At 43.8% G+C, this 16,400-nt stretch overlaps 2 protein-coding genes across 2 annotated transcripts in view; one reads left to right on the top strand and one right to left on the bottom strand.

Annotated features, from left to right (window-relative positions):
• The window catches only part of GPX8 (glutathione peroxidase 8 (putative)), a 29,713-nt gene extending 26,519 nt beyond the window's left edge, over positions 1-3,194 (bottom strand). The window contains exon 1 of the mRNA XM_030192272.1: positions 2,982-3,194. Coding sequence (XP_030048132.1) covers positions 2,982-3,185 — 204 coding nt within the window. The 5' untranslated portion in view covers positions 3,186-3,194. The remainder of the gene's footprint in view (positions 1-2,981) is intronic.
• A 5,898-nt stretch (positions 3,195-9,092) lies between these two features.
• The window catches only part of CDC20B (cell division cycle 20B), a 117,292-nt gene continuing 109,984 nt past the window's right edge, over positions 9,093-16,400 (top strand). Inside the window, exons 1-2 of the mRNA XM_030191935.1 lie at positions 9,093-9,134; positions 11,688-11,880. Coding sequence (XP_030047795.1) covers positions 9,093-9,134; positions 11,688-11,880 — 235 coding nt within the window. The remainder of the gene's footprint in view (positions 9,135-11,687; positions 11,881-16,400) is intronic.

The following is a 16,400-nucleotide window of genomic DNA, read 5'->3' as shown; positions in this document are numbered from 1 at the left end:
AAAAATGGATCTGCGTGCATCCAAAACACGCGCCTACACTAGCGCAAGTCATTGTGAGCTCTCCAGGGGCAGGGAAATACCCAGTGTACCTGAATGTAACTCACCTTGAGATACTACTGAAAACGGTGTGAGCAAAATCCAAACATCTAAATAAATAGAATTCAATGGTAAGGCCATTATTGCCTGGGCCTTGCCCTTTGGGAGGGATTTCATCACTGAGAGAATTTTGTTACAGGACAAGTCTTTTTCTAGTTCTGCATTTTGAGAAGGGGAGACCGTTGGGTGGGTTAGATGAGATGTAGATTGAGAAAATTTGGTTTCAGAAAAGTCTATTTCTGAGCTATATAAAGTTTGATAATATTCTATACATTTTTGAGCAATGGCATTTTCAGCTGTAAATTGTTGGTTGTTAGAGTCTGTGATGAGAGTAATTCTTGAGTTGTTCCTAGTTGGTTTTAGGAATTATGCTAGAAGATGACTTGACATTCTCATTTTTGTTTTCCTACTAATTCTTAACATTCTATTTGCTTTCTTAGCCACCACTTCACACTGAGTAGAGGGGTTCAACGTATCATCAATGATGACACCTAGATCCTTTTACTGGGTGGTGACTCCTAATGTGGAATCTTGTATCATGTAGCGTAGCTATAGTTTGGGTTCCTCTTTCCCACATGCATCACTTTACACTTGCTCACATTAAATGTCCTCTGCCCAGTCTCGTAAAGTCATCTTGGCAATTTTTCACAATCCTCATGCGATTTAACAACTTTGAATAACACTTGGACGTCTTTGACCCATAATCGAAAAAAATAAGGACGTCCCTGACAAGCACTTGGATGTTTCACCCGGATGTGTTTTTATTACGACTAAGGCACAAAAAGGTGCCCGAAATGACCAGATGACCACTGGAGAGAATCGGGGATGACCTCCCGTTACTCCCCCAGTGGTCACTAACCCCCTCCCATCCTCAAAAAAACATCTTTCAAAATATGTCGTGCCAGCCTGTATGCCAGTCTCAGATGTCATACTCAGGTTCATGACAGCACATGTAGGTCCCACGAGCAGTTTTAGTGGGTACTGCAGTGCACTTCAGACAGGTGGACCCAGGCCCATACCCCCCTACCTGTTACATTTGTGGAGGAAACAGCGAGCTCTCCAAAACCCACCACAAACCCACTGTACCCACATGTAGGTGCCCCCCTTCACCAGTAAGGGCTATGGTAGTTGTGTACAATTGTGGCTAGTGGGTTTTGGGGGGCTCAGCACAGAAGGTAAGGGAGCTATGTTCCTGGGAGCATTTTATGAAGTCCACTGCAGTGTCCCCTAGGGTGCCCGGTTGGTGTCCTGGCATGTCAGGGGGACCAGTGCACTACAAATGTTGGTTCCTCCCATGCCCAAATGGCTTGCGTTAGGATGTTTTTGACACGGACGTCTTTGGTTTTGAAAATCGCCAAAAGTCAGAAACGTCCGTGTCTAGGGATGTCCATCTCTAAGGATGACGAAATTTAAGGATTTGGATGCCCCTGATGGTATTTTCGAAACGAAAGATGGACGTCCATCTTGTTTTGAAAATACGGATTTCCCCGCCTCTGGATTTCATCATTTTGCAAGGACATCCAAATCGCAACTTGGATGTCCCTTTCGAAAATGCCCCTCCACGTTACCCATACACGGTCAATGTGCCTCTCCCTATGAATGCCACCTTTCATTTATACGCTATGCCCTGGATTCTATATATGGCGACTAAAGTTGCATGTGCAAATTAGCACGTATTGCTGATTTGCACATGCAATTTAATTAAGGAGCCAATCAGCACCAATAATTGGCTGCTAATAACCAATTATTGGCATTAATTGGCCTAATTTGGATTTACGCATGCATTGTATGCTATAACGATCCGCATGTAAACCCTAGACATGTATTTTTTGGGGTGTGTGTTTAAGGAGCATTCCAATGAATTCCACGCATTCTTATATAATATGCCTGATCCGTGCCTAATGTAGATGCTACAGGCTTAAATGTAGGCAACTTACATTAGGTGCAGATTAAGCAGTATCTATAGTATGATATGTGGATGCCCTGTATAGAATACTGCACAATGCATAATTTTTTCCATGCTGATTTTTCTGCACAATTTACTGAATCTAGCCATATGTGCTGATATTATAAAATGTTGCTGAGCGCACATATAGCACTTACATGCATTAATGTAATATTCACATGCGCAAGTGCCAATATTCTACAATTTTAGTGTGCAAATGGTGCATTCATTTAGGTGGTAAAGATGATAGAATTAGGGGATTAGTGTGGTCATTGTGCCAATACTATTTCTTTAGTTTAGGTTTACCCTTACTCCTCCCCAAATCTGGCCCCTTTTTATGTGGATAGTTTTGAGCCATTCAGTCAGATTTTTGTCTTGATGCTATCCATATACGATTTAAACATCTACAGAAGGTGAAGTTATACATTCACCAGCTTTTAAACTCGGCTCAGTTTCCACACAGATGCCAAAATGGTCTTTTTTTCCTTTTGTCTCTGCCATCCTACACAAACATACAAACCCAGGAAATCTGAGATAAAATTACATGCACTTTCATTAATTTTCTGTGAAGGCCGTCTAGCGTGAATTCTTGTGGAACTCACACGCTTGTGTAAAGATTTGCATTACACTGACATTCAGTTAAACACTTAAAATACAATACAGGGTAAAGTCTACCTTACTACCTTTTACTTGCTTGAATCTTCTAGTATGGCATTTCAAAACACAAAATTAGGAAGAAAAGGTTTGATCTGAGTGTGCCAGATAAGCAGAGAAACTCCACTCAGACCAGTACATCCATCAATTAGCTTGGAAGCTGGCAGCTCTATTACTGGATCCATTACAGTACACAAAATATTACATAATATTTTTCAGAAAAGAAAGACAGTATACATAACTTTGTGATAGCATGCAATAAAAAAGTTTGGATGATGCAACTTACTTTCCCTCTGAATTTCCCCAGAGAAATTATCTGTCCTTTCATATTCTTTACTTCAAAAGAATAAAAATCTTTCACCTTAGGTTTAAAGAATTTTAACTGCAATAGACACAGCATCGCTGTGCATAAAACCATAGAGAGAAAAACAAGAAACACTTTAGCTTTTGGGACAGAACATTTTAAAGGATACGTGGACAGTGCCTCCATCTTGGAGAATGTCAGGAGGAGTCTGGGCAGGCCTGGAATGTGTGTGAGGAGGAGCTGAAATCTGAAACCCCCTGGACCAGAGCAAACACAGAGCAAAAGCAGTACCAGCTAGTCCCCTAAATACAGCTGCAGCTCTGTGTAAATGCAGGTTTCCTTTCTTATAAAACTCAGCCATAATCACACACAGTCTGATGAGTTATATAAGTACATAAAACAGGATGCTGGGCTTGATGGACCTTTGGTTTGTCCCAGTATGGCAATACTTATGTACTTATGTATAAGTATTGACATACTGGGACAGACCGAAGGTCAATAAAGCCCAGCATCCTGTTTCCAATAATGGCCAATCCAGGTTACAAGTACCTAGCAAGATCCCAAAACAGTACAATACATTTTATGCTGCTTATTCAAGAAATAAACAGTGGATTTTCCCCAAGTCCATTTTAATAATGGTCTATGGACTTTTCCTTTAGGAAGCAATCCAAACCTTTTAAAACCCCGCTAAGCTAACTACTTTTACTATATCCTCATGCAATGAATTCCAGAGTTTAATTTACTACTTTGTAGCTTCATTGCGTGCCCCCTAGTCCTAGTATTTTTGGAAAGCGTAAACAATCGATTCACATCTTCCCCAAAATACTAGGGCTAGGGGGCACACAGTAAGGCTTCCAACCTTCATCCTGTGGGAAATATGTGTGTGTGTCTGTGTAAGGGGGGGAGGGACCCTGGTAGGATTCATACTTCAATTTCAAACAAGTATGGCAATGGTCTCCTTACAGTCAATAAAATGGTGCAGTCATTAAAAAATGCCGACTGTGGCATTTAAATCATTCACATATATTCAGTGCCATTATATATCTACAGGGCAATTCTATAAACTGGTGCCTAGACTAACGCATCACTTACACATGTCAGAGGCATCAGTAATTTGCAGTTATGCCTGTATGTGCATCAGGACCTATTCTATATGGCAGCTGGTAAGTACTATAGTTTAGCTTATTAATAGTGCTTTCTATACTGCTCAAGCTGACTATGCAGGGCACAGCAGTGTACATACTACAAAACATGAGAAGAACTCCATTGTTTGATAGGAAAGTAGATTCACACACACTTAGAGAGACAAAAGACGAACAGGTAGAGAAAGGGAACTGGGGGAGGGGAAATAAAAACATCATTTAAAAGAATGGGAAAACAAAAGGAAAGAGGGGAAACTGGTAAACCTTATGTGCCTGGTACTCAGAACGCATAACAGCCAGGTCTTGAGTTCGGACTTTAACTTTTTAATGGAGGTTTTGCTGCGGAGGGAAAGAGGAAGGTTGTTCCAGATGTGAAGTGAAAGAAAGAAAAATGTGTGACTGTAAAGGGATGCACATGTGGATGCAGCATGGGTGCATATTGCAATGTGCACAACTTTTTTTTTGTTTTATTTGTACCCTGCGCTTTCCCACTCATGGCAGGCTCAATGCAGCTTACATGGGGCAATGAAGGGTTAAGTGATTTGCCCAGAGTCTCAAGGAGCTGCCTGTGCCTGAAGTGGGAATCAAACTCAGTTCCTCAGGACCAAAGTCCACCACCCTAACCACTAGGCCACTCCTCCACTACTACTACTACTTATCATTTCTAAAGCGCTACTAGACGTACGCAGCGCTGTACACTTGAACCTGAAGAGACAGTCCCTGCTCGACAGAGCTTACAATCTAATTATAGAATACTATCAGTTATATACAATGCATGGCACACTTAGGCATTGACCTGACATAAGTGGATGCCTAAATTTCATCATTTCAAAGTGGCTGATGGCTATAGTATCCTATACAGTAACTCCTTTTATTGACTTACCAGTGCATTCACTCTGCAGCTCCTCAGTACCTCTGCACTCTTATCTCTCCCTGCTGCACCATATGCCTAGAATAGCCTTCCTGAATCCCTAAGTCAATCTCCAGCTCTGACTATCTTCAAATCTAGGCTAAAAGCCCAACCTTTTTCAGGCTGCTTTTAGCTCCTAACTCCTATTCACTTGTTCAGTACCCATGTCTGTTTTATCATTCCCACCTTAAGTAATTCCCTTATCCCTTATTTGTCCTGTTTGTCTGTCCTGATTACATTGTAATCTCTGTCGAGCAGGGGTTGTCTCTTCATGTTCAAGTGTACAGCTCTGCACACATCTAGTAGCGCTATAGAAATGATAAGCAGTAGTAGTAGTATAATGGCTTAGGCATTCCTAAATGCGCTTATAGAATTGGCGCTAAGCAAGCCCCATTGTGGTGCTTTTATTGAGGCACTGAATATCTGTATGATCACTGATGGGCTGATGATCAGAAGCAAATGCAGGCGCTAGAGGCTATTAGCAACATACTAGCGCCTGCGTTTGCTACCATCTCATGATCAGAGCCCCTGAGCGTTTTCAAGGCTACGCTGCTAGAAAAGGAGGAAGTCTACCTCCCTCCTCCAACAAAGGTAGGGGGGCGGGGAAGAGGGCCGCTAGACCACCAGGTCAGGGGGGTTTCATTAGTGGCCCACTGGACCACCAGGGCTTTTTTGGGGGGGGGGGGGATGCAGGGGGGGGTTAGGGGTTTACAGACCCACTGGATCTCCAACCCCTCCTGAACTTGTGTTGGGGGGATGGGGGGGACCGGGGGGACTGGAGGTCCACCGGACCTCTAGCCCCTGTGTCGCTGGTTCAGGGTGGGGGGTTTGCTGGGGGCTGTAGGCCACCAAAGCCATTCTATTTGGGATCTGGTGGTCCCACAGCCCCTGTGTTTGACAGGTCTGGGCTGTCTAACAAGTGCGGGAGGCACTTTACCCTATGATCAGAGATAACAGCGCACATAAATTTGCTTGCTGTTATCTCTGATCATAGCATTTAGTGTGCGCCTATTTTTAACGCGCGTTAAAAACGCCAGCGCGCCTAAGTAAAAGCCCCCCTTAATTCTTAGTGTAACAGGCTTTGATCCTGGTGACCTGGATTTGATTCCCACCAGCTCCTTGTGATCTTGGATAAGTCATGTAACCCTCCATTGCCCCAGGTACAAAAACTTGTGAGTCCTTTAGGGATAGCAAAAGAACCTGCATATAACGTGAACAGCACTGACTGCATCTAGTAGTGCTATAGAAATGATTAGTAGCAGTAGCTTATTTAGGTTTGGCGTTGTGACAAACTGTCAACTGCTCTCTTTCTGAAGCCAATAAACTGCATGGAGTGGCAGGCACACTCTGGCCACCTTCTTGGATGGCTTGCAGATCTTTATCCTACTACTCACTGGCCTCCCACTTAACCATCTATCCCCCCTTCAATCCGTCCAGAATTCCGCCGTGCGTCTAATCTTCCACATGGACCGATATACTCACATCACCCCTCTCCTCAAATCACTTCACTGGCTCCCAATCAGATACCATATACAGTTCAAGCTTCTCCTACTAACCTACAAATGCACTCAATCTGCAGCCCCTCATTACCTCTCTACCCTCATCTCCCCGTACGTTCCTACCCGTAACCTCCGCTCACAAGACAAATCCCTCCTATCAGTACCCTTCTCCACCACCGCCAACTCCAGACTCCGCCCCTTCTGCCTCGCTTCACCCTATGCGTGGAATAAACTTCCCGAACCCATACGCCATGCGCCCTCCCAACCCATCTTCAAATCCTTACTCAAAGCCCACCTCTTCACTGTAGCTTTCGGCACATAACCACTTACCTCTATCCAGGAAACCTACACTGCCCATTTGATTGACTACATACTTGTCCTTTAGATTGCAAGCTCTTTTGAGCAGGGACTGTCCTTCCTTGTTTAAAATTGTACAGCGCTGCGCAACCCTGGTAGCGCTTTAGAAATGTTAAGTAGTAGTAGTAGTAGTATTTGCCGTCATCTATGCTGGTCCTCATTTTACAAGCCCTATTCGTTTTTGAGACATGCGTAAACATCTAAGTCCCCATTTTATAAAGCCTTTCTATATCGCTAGGCTCAAATTATTTTTATCTGGTTACTCTTACTATTATATTATATTACTACTCGTAACCACTTTTATTTTCATACAAATATGCTATATTTTATTTTCATAATAAATATTATATTTTTTCAAAAGCAACACATATCACCCTGTGTGCTACCTCTTATTTATCCTACTTCATTCATTCTTCCCACACATTCTACCAAATAGTAAACATGAATCTAAACATAAAATTCTAACATGAATTCTCTGCCTCGAGTTTATACAGGGAATGATTATCTATCACTCCTCAAACTATAATGAAGGTAAATAATGTAAATAATGAAGGTATTTGAATATTTAAATATTAAGATCTAAAGTATATTAACATTGGGATGTAAGAAGAGATATTATCTATGGCTATACTCTTATTGTCCTTTTAGTAAACTCCTGATGAAGCCAAGTAGTGAAACGCTTCGATAGCGTTGGGTTTAAAGAACAACACAAGCGTACACATAGAGACCGCCTTTGAGGAGTTGGATAGATAGAGCACAGGAAATAGCCGTTTGATTGCAGCAAAGTCTATGGTTCATAGACCAGAAGGAGAATTTGCTAGCCAAGCGAGTGATATACAGGATAAAGTGGAAGGAAAATGACGAACAATTGAAATAGAGGAATACGGGACATACATATTCAAGAACTGAGGACAACAGCATTTGGACTATGAAATTTAGAGACATGGAATGAAGGTTACTCATAGGAAGGAAACATAGTTTGAGGAGTGAGAGATAATCATTCCCTGTATAAACTCGAGGCAGAGAATTCATGTTAGAATTTTATGTTTAGATTCATGTTTACTATTTGGTAGAATGTGTGGGAAGAATGAACGAAGTAGGATAAATAAGAGGTAGCACACAGGGTGATATGTGTTGCTTTTGAAAAAAATATAATATTTCTTATGAAAATAAAATATAGCATATTTGTATGAAAATAAAAGTGGTTACGAGTAGTAATATAACATTTTATAAAGCCAGGACATGCACGTCTCCAATTCAAGTGCATGCAAATGGCAAGGGGGTGTGGCCTGTGCATGTTTTAGGTGGAACAAGGGTGTAGCAAGTTCAAATACATTTCATCTCTATTTCAAAGGGGAATAAATGTCTACGTCCTAAAAGATCGACATATGGAGTTATACCTGCAACCAAATATGTTTAGGCTGTGGTAAACAGGTGCTGTTGAGCAGCACTCCACTGGAAGGATTAGAGGAGGGGTTGCCTCTTTAATTCCCCACTGGTTCTTGTCCCTCCCAAATCCAAACTGCAAAAGGAAAACCGGTCACTGTGACAGTATCAGGATAATACCCGGTTATGTTTTCAAGATTGCAAAGATAGTTGGTAATGTGCTGGCTTGAAAAAATGTTTATTTTTCTAAAATGGTTGTTTATGCTGGATGCACCTGGTGCATAAATGTCCATTTCTCTGTATTTTAGAACAGGATCTACATCAGCAGATTCTGTTCTAAATAACTGGTGAAATTTGAGATGCATTGATCTGTTTTTCTCAATTCCTACTTGCATGACTTATCTAAAATGGCACTGAAGGTCATTGTGTTATATGCAGGGCTTTTTTTGAGGGGATACTTGGGGTACTGAATACCGGCACCTTTTCCATTGTCTGCTAAAATTGACCCATGGACCCCAAGCTTTAATGAAAGAGCTCAAGCTCTACACACAATTCTGCCTTGTCATAGATTTTGTGACTGGTTGTAGGGGGCCTGACTATTATGGGGTGGGCCCCTCAGTGATCACCCCACCCCTGAAGGGTGGCCTAGCATTTGAGTACTGGCACCTTTTTTGCTAGAAAAAAATGCACTGGTTATATGGTATAGACTTACAAAGTATTACATGCGAAAAAACAAATGAAGATGCAAAAGAAAATGATATTAAGCTTTCTTTGGTGCTTGCGAAAGGATAGAGACAGAATGGAGGCAGCAGTAGGATATTTTTCAAAGGACGTAGCCCAGGTAACTTAATAGTTATCTGGGTAAGCTTCCTAGACTGAAAATTTACCTTCCCTTTGTATGTACCAAGGTCTTTTTGTACCAGTGGACTTCTCCACTCCAACCCAAAATTTCAAAGTAAAGATCTATTTATATAAGGGTGTCCTCACTAGGGAGTCAGAAACATACACACAGGTTTGTACTCTCTCTGTTCAGATACATGTACGCATAGGTACTAACTTTTCAAAATGACTGGGGGCATTAAACACAACACAAAATTGCACTTCCCTGGACAAAATGAAGGGGGTTGCTCAATATTAGGGGTACTCAACACCCATTGGCACACACAGAGCTGACTCCTATGCATGTGCACTCACACACATACATATACACGTGCACTCTGTAGCTCTTCAGGCACACATGTGCATAGTTTACTTTTCAGACACACACACACTTTCTCTTTTCTAGTGCTGTGCTGTTTTTGCTGTTTATGCACTCAGTCAGTCACCATCATGTAAAGTTCTTCCATTTACTGTTAGCTTTTTCTCAGTCTGCAGCAGCCCCTTCACACTCCCCCCCCCCCCCATTCCTGAATTGAGGAGTAGCCTAGTAGTTAGTGCAGTGGGATTTGATCCTGGGGAGCTGGGTTCGATTCCCCCTGTAGCTCCTTGTGACTCTGGGCAAGTCACTTAACCCTCCATTGTCCCAGATACAAATAAGTACCTGTATATACTATGTAAACCGCTTTGAATGTAGTTGCAAAAACCACAGAAAGGCGGCATATCAAGTCCCATTCCCTTTCTCAATAACCCACTTTCCTCCCCCTGCCATCTCTAAGTGTAGCCAGTACACTCTACCTCTCCTGCTGCTGTGCCAGAGAGCTGACTATATACATTGGTCACACAAGATTCTCATTGGTTTCAGTGGTGCTTCCAAGGCCCAGGGGTGTAGCTACATGGGGCCATGGGACCCCGTAGATTTGGCCCTGGACCCCCCCACCGCCAACCCCTTTGACCCCCCTCCCACTGCCAACCCTTCTCCGCCACTGTCGCCACTGTTGGGTACCTTTGCTGGCGGGGGGGGGGGGGGAACCTCCACCAGCCAACCTCCACCAGCCAAAGTCCTCTTCTCCGGCGTGGCCGCATTGCTGATCTGCAAGGCTTCTGTTTCTGTGAGTCTGACATCCTGAATGTACAATGTGCAGGACATCAGACTCACAGAAACAGAAGCCTTGCAGATCAGCAACGTGGCCGCGCAGGAGACGAGGACTTTGGCTGGCGGAGGTTGGGGACCCCCGCCAGCAAAGGTACCTGATGGCGGCAGGGGAGGGTTGGCGGCGGGGGGGAAGGGGGGTTGAAAAGGTTGGCGCCGGGGGGGGGGGTCAAAGGTGGTGATGGTGGCGGCGGTGGGGGGGAGTCAAAAATGGCGGGGAGGGGTCAAAAATAGCAGGGGGGGGGGGGTCGACAGTGCCGGGGGGGCTAAAATGTGCCCCTCACCTCGGGCTCTGGACCCCCTCCCGCCGAAGTCTGGCTACACCCCTGCCAAGGCCCCATGCAGAACTTAGTCCTACACCCCCTCCCCCCCACACACATATACACAGCACTTGAAGCTCAGTTTCTCTTTCCTGTGCCTAGAAGGTTTCTGCTTTGGCTGTATCCTACCAAAGTTTCTGCACTGGAAGGGGGAAAGATTGGAAAGCTATAGAGCCTTAAAGTCAAAATATTCAGATACTTTAGCTATCCTTCTGGCTTCCAGACAATTATATAAATCTGAAGAATCCTGAATAAATCCAAACAGATGGCAATCCTAAATCATGTCTGTGATAGACTATTTGTAACATACTGTAACATACTCAGTGTTAGTCATGGAAGAAGGGGACAAACATTGAAACAGCTAAGACGAAACATGATCGTGTTGGCACATGTTCCCCTTTATTTATTTATTTCAGTACATTTATACCCCGCCTTTTGCCACAGTGATTCGGCCCCAAAGCGGCTTACAATGGACCAATTAAAATAAATACATTAAAGTTACATTTTAGTAATTAGAGTGAAAATAGGGAAAGAAGGGAAAAAAGTACATTTTAATACTTGAATATATTGATAAAGTTGTTTATGAAGTTGAAAAAGGACTGGAAGTAATTGACTAATAATAACAAGTAGTAATAATATAAGATTTGGAATTTGGAAATAACAGTTTGAAGTGGTAACTCCCTTTGATTGGATTCACTCATCAAGAAATTGCAACTCCGATGGTCCACTACCTAATTAAGAACAATTTGTTATTTAACGGTGGATATTGGATAGTATCTAATTAGCAATCCTAAATCCTGAACACATCTGACAGGATCCCCATAAACCTTTGGCCCTAGGCATGCACCTAGTCTACCCATGTCTTAATCTAACCCTGTATGCTTCCCCAGCTCCATTTAGGATTTAGCATATGAAGTTGGTGGTGATGTAAGAGAGCCAAGCTTGTGGGTAAGAGCTAGCCCACTGCCACTTACCTGTTGTTTATCCTGATCAGATTTTCTGTGCAGTCTGTTTTCTTGCATTAACTTAATTTCTTTTTAAACAGATGCCTGATGCAGGAAAAATTTCCCCATATTACAGATTTAAAAGCAACATAGCAAAGAGATTGGCATTCAAGTTTCCTGCTGCAAGTAGTCCCATTGCCACAAGATGGCAGCAGATCCATGAAGGTAACCATTTTGAAGGCAACTTTATTGAAAGTCAATCAGCAGATTTCTCCCATCTCAAGACACCTGAAGGTAATCAATAGAAATAAAACAAAATAAAACATGGAAAAGAAAATAAGATGATACCTTTTTTTATTGGACATAATACATTTCTTGATTAGCTTTCAAAGGTTTGCTTTTTCATGCGGCTGTATGTGGTATCTTCCATCTTGAGTAGAGAGGTGTGGTAGCCGTGTTAGTCCACTTTTAAAGGTAATCAATAGAAATAAAAGGGAAAGTGAAATGGGACTTGATATACCACCTTTCTGAGGTTTTTGCAACTACATTCAAAGCGGTTTACATATATTTGGGTACTTATTTTGTACCAGGGGCAATGGAGGGTTAAGTGACTTGCCCAGAGTCACAAGGAGTTGCAGTGGGAGTAGAACTCAGTTCCACAGGATCAAAGTCCACTGCACTAACCACTAGGCTCCTCCTCCACTCCAAAACAAAATAAAACATGGAAAAGAAAATAAGATGATACCTTTTTTTATTGGACAGTATCATCTTATTTTCTTTTCCATGTTTTATTTTGTTTTATTTCTATTGATTACCTTTAAAAGTGGACTAACACGGCTACCATACCTCTCTACTCAAGACACCAGAAAAAAACTTTCCCCCCTCACTTAAAAACAGACACTGCTCTGCATTGATATATAACCTAATGTTTGGGGAACATGCGTAGCACCTTAGGGAGCTCAGTGTGGCTCTTTTACACTATAAAAACAAAAGTGCATAACTGTAAAGGGGGCATTAACATGGGAGAGCCATGAGTGTTCAGGGGCATGTCTGGCACTTGTGCAAAGTTTATAGAGTACTGTTACGTGCGCAACTGTCAGTATTTAGGCCAGTAGGTGTAGCCAGACCTATTTTTTTGGGTGGGCTTACAGTCAGTGGCGTCGCGAAGGCAGCTGACACCTGGGGCGGGTCACCGCTGTGCACCCCCCCCCCGGGTGCAGCGCGGTACACCCTCCCCCCTCCGGAGTGCAACCCCCCCCCGAGAACATACCTGGAAGGCGGTGAGGGGCAGGCGGGAGAGCCAATCCGCCGAGTGCACGCCGCTAGGGGGTGTCGGTGCCTCGCTGGTTCCCTGCTCTCGGCAGAGAGAGCAAGGAACCAGCGAGGTGCCGACACCCCCCAGTGGCGTGCACCCGGGGTGGACCGCCCCCCCTTCCTACGCCACTGCTCACAGTTAAGTTGGATGGACTCTCCCAAAGTAACCCACCCCTCCCTTTATCCTGCATCTTGCTCCCTCTCCTCCATCCCCAGATCTTGCACACCCAGGCCCACCCGTATCTACGTCACTGATTTAGGCACAAGTATTTACACCAGCCTTTGACTTGGTGTAAATGCTCAAGCCTAATGTTTGACACTCAAATACCAACTTGCGCCATTATTCTATAATGGCTTTAGTGCTGTCAGGTTTCTCGTGGAACCTCTGGGTTAGTGAGCCCTTGGACCACTGCCAAGGAGCGGCAGAGGCAGGAGAATCACCCAAACCCAAGACAAGGCAGAACAGACGTACCGGCAAACCCAGGACCGGAACTCCCAGACAGTGACTGCAGCCGAAGCAACTCAAGCTGGAGCAAGCAGGACAGGAAATCAGCCCAAACTTCACCTGCACTTGACCGCCGTTCCTCAGGGGTTGAGCCCCTGGGTGCAGGCGGCCGGCAGGACTTACCAGACAGGGCAGGAAGGCTGAACTGCAGAAAACAACAGGAAGAAGAAACCAGAAAACAAGCCGGGTCTAGGCAGCCAGCAAACGGTAGAATAAACCAGGAGACAGGCCGGGTCAGGACAGGCAGCAGACAGTCGAATAAACCAGGAGACAAACAGGGTCAAAGCTGCAACTGGGAAAAACTCAGCAGCACTGCAACAAACTCTCACCAAAGGAAACTCCTCTGAGGACCTCTGTTGGAAGGCAAACTAGAAGACTTCCCAGGTGATTAATAAAGGCAGCCTACAAGGGAGTTCACCAGGTACGGGTACTGCTTGGTTCCAAAAAAACCCCCAAAACAATCTGGAAGGCTGGAAGATCTGGACCGGACCAGAATATCTTCTGGAACATGGGAAACGGCAAGCCATCGGTTCACAGCAGCTACCAGGTCTAACCACCGGGGGGGTGAGGTGACTGAGAGCAAGGAACCTAGGCACAATCGTGACAAGTGCCCAGCTTTGCTGTTCTAGAATACCTGCTCAGTGCGCAATTTTTTTTGTGCCAACCCTTGGTGCCCTTTCTTGAATCTGCTCCTCGGTGTGTGCAAATTGTACTAAAATGTATTTACAGCCTGGATGCACGTATCACCTCCTGTTCAGGTGGCAGTAAGTGGTACTAAGCCACGTAGACTACTGCAATGGAATTTATGCGGGATGCAAAGAACAAACATTAAAGAAACTTCAGACCACTCAAAACACGGCAGCTAGGCTTATCTTCAGAAAAACGTGATTTGAAAGCGCAAAACCCTACCGCGAAATACTACTCTGGCTCCCAATCAAAGAACGCATTGCTTTCAAAATCTGCACTCTGGTCCACAAAATTATCTACAGTGAAGCCCTGGGATACATGAAAGACTTGATGGACCTTCCAACTAGAAACACATCCAAATCTACACGAACGTACCTAAATCTGCGCTGCCCAAGCTGCAAAGGACTCAAATACAAATCAACCTCCAATTTCTCTTACATAAGCACACAACTGTGAAACGCATTACCAAAAGCCTTGAAAACCACGTTCGACCACCTAAACTTCCGGAAAAAACTAAAAACTAACCTGTTTAAAAAGGCATACCCTACCAATCCATCATAAATGCCTGATCTCTGCAACACAACAAACCTAAATGGACATAACACAACTCTTCCGTTGAATGATTCCCCAATGTGGCTGTGCCACATGAACTTTATCTTACCACAACATCACTTTGTATTTGTTTACACCGGAGTATGCAAATGCCTCTCCGGTACTATGTAAGCCACATTGAGCCTGCAAATAGGTGGGAAAATGTGGGATACAAATGTAACAAATAAATAAATAAAATATGCAGTAATTACAAGAGTGACAGTTCGCAGCACTAACTACAATGCACAGGACACGCCCATTCCTTGCTCATAACTTGCCAATTTCGTGCCCCATAACAAGCTATGTCATTCCAGCATGGTAGCTATTATTGTGTACATGTGTTATCAGCACGTGAATTGGCATGGGCTAACTGCTTAGTGTACTTTAGTAAAAGGATTTTCTTGTTACCTTTAATTATCTGATTTATACAGCTCAATGGCAATATTCAGCCAGTAGGGACGTTATTTTAGAAGCATCCTGACATGTAAATAGGATGATTTACCTGTGCAGATTAGCATACATGTGTAAATAACAGCAGAAGAGAGGGCAAACATGGAAGCAGAGAAAAAAGTGAAGAGACTGGATGAAAGCTGGTGAACAGTAATAACTTTATTAAGATGCGACCCAACACGGCCTGTGTTTTGGCAAGTGTCTGCATCAGGGGCTCAGTATTTCTCAGATCCACTTATACAGACAGAATGGTACCCAGAAGAGCTTGCAGACAAAACAAAAGAAGACCAATGTATGCAAGGCGCATTATCTGTTTGTATTAACACACTGTAACACGTGTACCTCTTTGTCTATATAAGTGGATTTGAGAGACACTGACCTCTGATGTAGGCACTGTTGCTGAAAAGTGGTCTGCATCAGGTCCTGTATTAATAAAGTTGTAGTTCACCAGCTTTCATGCAGGCCTGTCACTTTTAAAAAATCTGATATATGTGTAAATGCCATTTTAGAACAGGGGCTATCCAATTGTAGGGATGCTTACCACATTTAAATTTTCTGGAGTTGTGGCGAGAGCAGGGAGAGGGAGTGATTAGGAATGGCTTACAATATTGACATGGATTCTCCACCTCGAATACAAAAGTTAGACACCAGCATATACAGCTGCCACATGGCATACATAAATCAAAGGTACAGCTTTAAAGGCTGCCGTCGGTCTGGGCAGCCCCTTAATTACCTCCTCCTGACCACAGTTCTCCCAGATGACCACATTTGACCCTCCCTTATCCCCCCTGACAACTGCACTGCCTCAAAGATCTAATCCTGCCCCCAGCATCCCAAATCATCTAATCCCCCCATCTGCAACAGCCCTCACATGGCATGAAGACTTCCCCACCCAGCCTCCCCTAGCAAAAGCAAATCCCCCCCCCAAGGGCCTCCCCAGCAGACACCCCACCCATCAATCCCTATCCTAATTAAGACTGGCAGATAAGACAAACAACAAAACAGAGAGCAAATGACAGGATGAGCTAGGCAGGCAAACCTCTTCTCCTTGCCACAAAACGTATACCTGACTTCTAGTCTAGTCATTGCAGTGAAAGACATTGGGCAGAGACCACAGACTGCAGCTCCCTCTGAATCCCAATACACATGTTATTGTTCAGTAATGAGGACCACTCCCTCTATAAGGGGCTGTAAATGCTACTTCTGTAGCATTTTGAACCTCTGCTAGCAAGGGGAGCAGAAGCAGGACCTGGGAGTTGGCCTCAAG

This window comes from Microcaecilia unicolor, chromosome 2 (genome assembly GCF_901765095.1).
Source record: "Microcaecilia unicolor chromosome 2, aMicUni1.1, whole genome shotgun sequence".
In the NCBI taxonomy this organism is placed as follows: domain Eukaryota; kingdom Metazoa; phylum Chordata; class Amphibia; order Gymnophiona; family Siphonopidae; genus Microcaecilia; species Microcaecilia unicolor.
Note: the sequence above shows the minus strand (reverse complement) of the source record. Positions and strands in the feature narration are given on the sequence as shown.